The sequence below is a fragment of the Oncorhynchus mykiss genome, chromosome 28, assembly GCF_057628025.1.
Source record: "Oncorhynchus mykiss isolate SJ-2025 chromosome 28, ASM5762802v1, whole genome shotgun sequence".
In the NCBI taxonomy this organism is placed as follows: domain Eukaryota; kingdom Metazoa; phylum Chordata; class Actinopteri; order Salmoniformes; family Salmonidae; genus Oncorhynchus; species Oncorhynchus mykiss.
Genome location: NC_143049.1, coordinates 12,294,564 through 12,301,174, shown reverse-complemented (window position 1 = coordinate 12,301,174; position 6,611 = coordinate 12,294,564). Strand labels below are relative to the sequence as shown.

Here is a 6,611-nt window from a genome sequence, read left to right as displayed (position 1 = left end):
AGTTTCATTTAGACAACTAAAATCCTTGGGTTTAACTCAGGCTTCAGTAAAGCATGAAAATATCAATGTCATTGGAAATAATAAGATCACTGAACAACTTATTATTTAGATATCTTACATTCACTCAACCGATCTAGACATGAATAGCTTGCCAGATTAACAGAGGTATTCAGGGGAGTTAGAGAAACATAAATTAGGTCACTTACATTAACAGCACTACGGGACATAGTATGCTATCTAGGTTGCTAATTATGACAGGGAGGACTGGAGCAACACCAGACCAAGACAGCAATAATAAGGGAATCTTTTTAAAAACAAACACTGACCATAGCTTGAGGGCAATATTCTAAACACCTGGGCTGGCCTAATCCTAGGGAGACCGATTTCTTCCATTCAGTTAGCCATAGAAATATGTCACTTATCTTGTAATATTTAGGCTTACTTTCATCCTAGCTCTCTAAGGAAATGGTTAAGAGTGCTGATCCATCACATTTAGCCCCTCCCAGGGCATCTCATAGTCTCATTGTATCATCTGATGAGCTGTTTTCATCACGAACATGAACAAATAAAAAGTACCAGTTCCCCAGGGATCACAGGTATCTTTATACAGGTATTTTGATACCAAATGTGCATTTATTCCTTGTCATTATCTTTCTATAATTTTTCTTTCTGCATTTGTTGGGAAGTGCCCAAGCATTTCACTGTTAGTCTACACCATGTTGTTTACAAGGCATGTGACAATTACAATTTTGGGCCCACTTTAGGACAGGAAAGACAACACATAAATATCTTAAAATAAATAGCCTAGTTTCCGACATGAAATAGCCTGTAACATGGTCATGGAAACCCTGTAAGAATTAAAGTAGACAGGGTGGTATTTGGCTTGAATGGAGGAAGCATTGGGAGACATTTCTCGCATAGCTTTGGAACAGTTCACCCGTCAGCTAACGCACACGTCAGATCTCTTTCGGATATAAAAGGAGGAGAGGGGGACACCAGAGAACCCAGTAAGTCTGTAGGTAGTTTACATTGCGCATTCCGTGTGCAAACGCGTGGATTGATCTAAATTAGCCTCTATCTTTGCTAAAATTGTACCAATACTATGTCAGTAGACATGAAGATTTTGGAGCTTTCCTTTGTTGTTTTCCTCTATGGGTGTTTAAATTCGGTAAGAAAACATATAGCCTAATTCATGATCATTCATAGCCTACAAGAATATGCGTGATTGATTGCCAATACCCAGGGTGGGTGGTGCTTGATGGCGATTAAGATCCCCACTCCATCCTACAGTCGAATATTTTTTTTAGGAGAAATCACAAATAAAGTCAACATTTCTCTTATAACATGTTTCTGGTATTTTAGGCATCAGCATCTTGTCCCTCCGAATGTTCGTGTCCTCGTGAGGTAGGCCTTCCCAGGTGCGAACCAGGAATCAGCTTTGTGTCCGACGGCTGTGGATGCTGCGAAGTCTGCGCTCGGCAGCTCAATGAAGACTGCAGCAAGACAGAGCCATGCGACCACATCAAGGGACTGGAGTGCAATCTTGGGGCTGCTTCTGGCACAGCTAAAGGCATCTGTCGTGGTATGATAAAGTTGTATAGGAAACAATAATTCTGATACCCTGCTGCGGTCATTGATAGTCTATTACTTCTACAAATCTAGCTCCTATGGGTTTTGATGTAGAGATGTAGTTTTACAAAAACTTGTTTATTACAACGTTTTAAATAAGGAATTATGCTTCTGCTTTATTTACGGAGCATTCTCTATAATTAGAATATTACACTTGACTAGGGTTGCAAAGCTACCAAAGTTAGCAGAATCTTCAGTAATGCCGGTAATTAAAAGGTAATATACTCGAATAACTTATAAAATATATATTCATATATAGCATTCATTTGTATATCTGTGTCCATATTGTCGATGTTTCTAGTGGATAGACCATATGGTTCAAGAGAAAATAGCCTAATTGATGAAAAAAGCATATATTCAACAATGGCATTATTTTTTACTTAACTTTGCAACTATTGACTATTTTCACAACTGCCACAAATTTGGCGCCAAAACAAAGACATATTAAAATAAACACAAATGTGTAAAAAATAATATTTCATGCTGAAACCCTCATTAAACACCAATGGTATTCACTAAGTTGATGGTTTATATTTAGGATAATGTTTTATAGCTTTGTCATTTTAATTTATATTTTAAAATATTATTTTATAATTTTATATATTATACATGTAAAAGATTACACAGAGGGCCAGAGATAATTACAGACATCTGTGATAATCTGAAGTACCCCAAAAAAGGCCACTAAATCTCATCTGATAACTTTCAAGTATTTGGGGGAATTTTAACACAATTCTGGTTATTTGACTGGTAAAGTTCGAAAGTTTCCAGTAATATACCCTGCCTTTGTAACCCTGCGCTTGACTCACATAGTAACAGTCTCCCCATCTGCTTCTCCAAACAGCCAAAACAGATGGAAGACCCTGTGAGTACAACAGCAAGATCTACCAGAATGGAGAGAGCTTCCTTTCCAACTGCAAGCACCAGTGTACGTGCATGGATGGTGCCGTGGGGTGTATGCCCCTGTGCCCCCAGCAGCTCTCCCTGACCAAACTGGGCTGTGCCAAACCCAAGCTGGTCAAAGTACCTGGTCGCTACTGTGAGGAGCTAGTCTGCCCTGAGGAGGGGAACGTGTTGGGCTCAGCCTCAGCAGACAAGGTCAGAAAAGATGGCCGCCAGGATAAACATTCCGAAGATGACCTCACAAACAAGAACGAGCTGGTGTCTGTCGACAGAGGAGGACTCAAGTCTTTACCTGGTGAGTCAATTGAACTCTGTTTATTCCAGTGATTAGGTTAGTGGATTTATTGAGCTCCAATAGATGTTCAGCCTCAGTTAACATCCAGACGGAGTTTAAATGGAAATTCCATTTATCAACAATCGATGTGTCATCCAGGTGTGTAGCCAGAAATTCGTTGGGGGTGGGCCTGCATAAATTTGGATGGGCCAAGTAGTATTTTTGTAATAATAATGTATCATTGTTTTGCTTTTGCTCAATCTGATTGGGTGGGCCTGGTTCCCCAGTGGGTGGGCTTGTGCCCACCCATGCCTTCGTCCCTGTTATCATCTCACATTAGATTTAAACCAGTAGAGGATGCTGAGGGGAGGACGGCTCATAGTAATGGCTGGAACAGAGTGAATGGAATGGCATCAAACCATGTGTTTGATGTATTTGTTTCCATTCAACTTATTCTGTTCGAAGCCAATACCACGAGCCTGTCCTCCCCAATTATGGTGCCACCAACCTCCTGTGATTTAAACTCATGTCCAATTTGCTTGAAGTTTTGTGGGACCTGGCCTCCATTGCACATTGAATAATAGTCTGGCCATCTTTTCCCCACAGCTTTCAGAAGTAAGCCTGAGAGTCGCCTGACGTCCAAGGGGAACAAGAGGTGTGTGACTCAGACCACAGCCTGGTCCCCCTGTGCTAAGTCCCGTGGCACAGGAGTGTCCTCCCGGCTCACCAACAACAACAGCCAGTGCAAGCTGGTGAAGGAGACTCGTCTCTGTGAGTTCCGCCTTGCTCCCAGTCAGCCTACTCCAGCCTCAAGGTACACATCAAATCAAACCGACAATGCCATGCCATCACCTGGTTGACACTGAATCATAAGGACATGTATGTCTAGTCCATCAACATTCGGATCACACATTGTTCTTCTTCTCCTCTCACCAACAGAAGGGTAAGGAGTGCAGTCGTATTGAAAAGGCCAGCCCTCCATTGAAACAGACCTACGCAGTTTGCAGCAGTGTGAATAAGTTCCGTCCCAGGTACTGTGATTCCTGTCTGGACGGGCGCTGCTGCACCTCTCAGTAGACCCAGACTATGACGGTCCGCTTTGAGGACGGAGACACCTTCAGCAAGAATGTCATAGTCAGAGTCCTGTCCATGTGACTTCAACTGTTCCCATTGCAACGAGAGGCCTGTATGTTCTACAGGCTGATATCCACAAGTCCAGAGACTGAGGGGAAGGGAAGGTTGAGGGAATAAAAGTGTGGGATATGGGAGTTAGGATAACTCCAGATGTGCACCGTTATGCTGGAGACATTTATTCAGAGGATTTTTTTAATGAATTGCTTCGTAATATTGGAGCGTTACTGGTTGCTTCGATATGGAGCGTAATGCTATGTTGAAATATTTCACTTCATTGACAACTTATGTTTTGTTTATTCAAACAAGGCATGAGATGCACTAGAGTTTTGAATGCATGCCTGTTTTTGTGTATCTATTAAAAAAAAAAGTACATTCAACATGAAAACTTTGAAAAGACAGTGTAGCTTCTTTGTGGCATCTACTAAAATGATTCATTTTCAATATCACAATATTAGTAATATTTATCTATAACATTTTTACATTTTATTAAGATGTGATAGGCCATAATGGAAAATGATATTTGAGCATTTATTTTGTTTTATGTATGTTATTAATAAAATATGTATTTATGGAACCTGATGCTCTGTCGTGAATGAGTAGATATCACATAATCCTATTGTGGCGCCGGAGGAGATGGCTGCCGTTTTACGGGCTTTTAACCAATTGTGCATGTTTTTTCTGCATAATGTTTCTGCCACCATCTCTTATGACCGAAAAGAACTTCAGGATATCAGAACAGCAATTTCTTGCCTCGTACTGGACGGAGATTTACTTTAACGAGTCAGACGCAAAATATTTACTTCAGACACTGGACAAGGCCCAAATCCCCGTCATTCGCATTAAGAAGAGATGGAGATATAAGGGTCATAGGTTTGGGTGCATTGTAAGAATCCGACAGCGAGTGGGTAACCCACCTCTGCCATCAGGCCTATTAGCCAACATGCAATCACTGGATAATAAACGTGATGAGCTCCGATCAAGACTATCCTACCAACGGGACATTAAAAACTGTAATATCTTATGTTTCACTTAGTCGTGGCTGAACGATGACATGGATAGCATACAGCTGGCTGGGTTTTCTGTGCATCGGCAAGATAGAACATCTGCCTCCGGTAAGACAAGGGGTGGCAGTCTGTGTCTATTTGCCAATCACAGCTGGTGCACAAAATCAAATATTAATGAAGTTTCGAGGTTTGCTAGCCTGAGGTTTAGTATCTCATGATAAGCTGTAGAACACACTATTTACCAAGAGAGTTTTCATCTATATTTTAGTTGTCTATTTACCACCACAAACCGATGCTGGCACTAAGACCGCACTCAACGAGCTGTAAAAGGCCATAAGCAAACATGGAAATGTTCATCCAGAGGCGGTGCTCCTAGTGGCCGGGGATTTTAATACAGGAAACTTAAATCCATGTTTCCTCATTTCTACCAGCATGTTACATGTACAACCAGAAGAAAAAAAACTCTATACCGCCTTTACTCCACACACAGAGACGTGTACAAAGCTCTCCTTCGCCCTCCATTTGGCAAATCTGACCATAACTCTATCCTCCTGATTCCTGCTAACAAGCAAAAACTAAAGCAGGAATTACCAGTGACTCGCTCAATACGGAAGTGGTCAGATGACACAGATGCTAAGCTACAGGACTGTTTTGCAAGCACAGACAGGAATATGTTCAGGGATTCTTCCGATGGCACTGTGGAATTCACCGCATTGGTCACTGGGTTCATCAATAAGTGCATCGATGACGTCGTCCCACAGTGACCGTATGTACCCCAACCAGAAGCCATGGATTACAGGCAACATCCGGACTGAGCTAAAGGGTAGAGTCTCCGCTTTCAAGAAGCGGGACTCTAACCCAGACGCTTATAAGAAATCCCGCTATGTCCTCCGACGAACCATCAAACAGGCAAAGCATCAATAAAGGTCTAAGATTGAATCCTACCACACCGGCTCTGACACTCATCGGATGTGGCAGGGATTGCAAACTATTATGGATTACAAAGGGAAGCACAGCCGTGAGCTTCCCAGTGACACGAGCCTACCAGACGAGCTAAATTACTTCTATGCTCGCTTCGTGGCAAGTAACACTGAAACATGCATGAGAGTATCAGCTGTTCCAGACGACTGTGTGATCATGCTCTCCATAGCCGATGTGAGTAAAACCTTTAAATAGGTCAACATTCACAAGGCCGCAGGACCAGACAGATTACCAGGACGTGTACTCCGAGCATGCGCTGACCAACTGGCAAGTGTCTTCACTGACATTTTCAACCTCTCCCTGACTTGAGTCTGTAATACCAACACGTTTCAAGCAGACCACCATAGTCCCTGTGCCCAAGAACACCAAGGTAACCTGCCTAAATGACTACCGACCTGTAGCACTCACGTCTGTTGTCATGAAGTGCTTTGAAATGCGGGTCACGGCTCACATCAACACCATGATCCCAGGAACCCTAGACCCACTCCAATTTGCATACAGCCCCAACAAATCCAGAGATGATGCAATCTCGATTGCACTCCACACTGGACTTTCCCACCCGGACAAAAGGAACACCTACATGAGAATGCTATTCATTGACTACAACTCAGTATTCAACACCATAGTTCCCTCAAAGCTCATCACTAAGCTAAGGACTCTGTGATTAAACACCTCTCTCTGCAAGT

The 6,611-nt window shown here is 42.4% G+C and overlaps 1 protein-coding gene across 1 annotated transcript; it reads left to right on the top strand.

The window, feature by feature from the left end:
* The first annotated feature begins 992 nt into the window (after positions 1-992).
* On the top strand, positions 993-4,514 carry LOC110508539 (CCN family member 1). Its single transcript, XM_021589107.3, has 5 exons — positions 993-1,168; positions 1,363-1,582; positions 2,474-2,827; positions 3,413-3,620; positions 3,746-4,514. Exons 1-5 carry the CDS (start codon positions 1,103-1,105, stop codon positions 3,789-3,791), a joined length of 894 nt encoding a protein of 297 aa, XP_021444782.3. The 5' UTR covers positions 993-1,102; the 3' UTR covers positions 3,792-4,514.
* Positions 4,515-6,611: the final 2,097 nt, after the last annotated feature.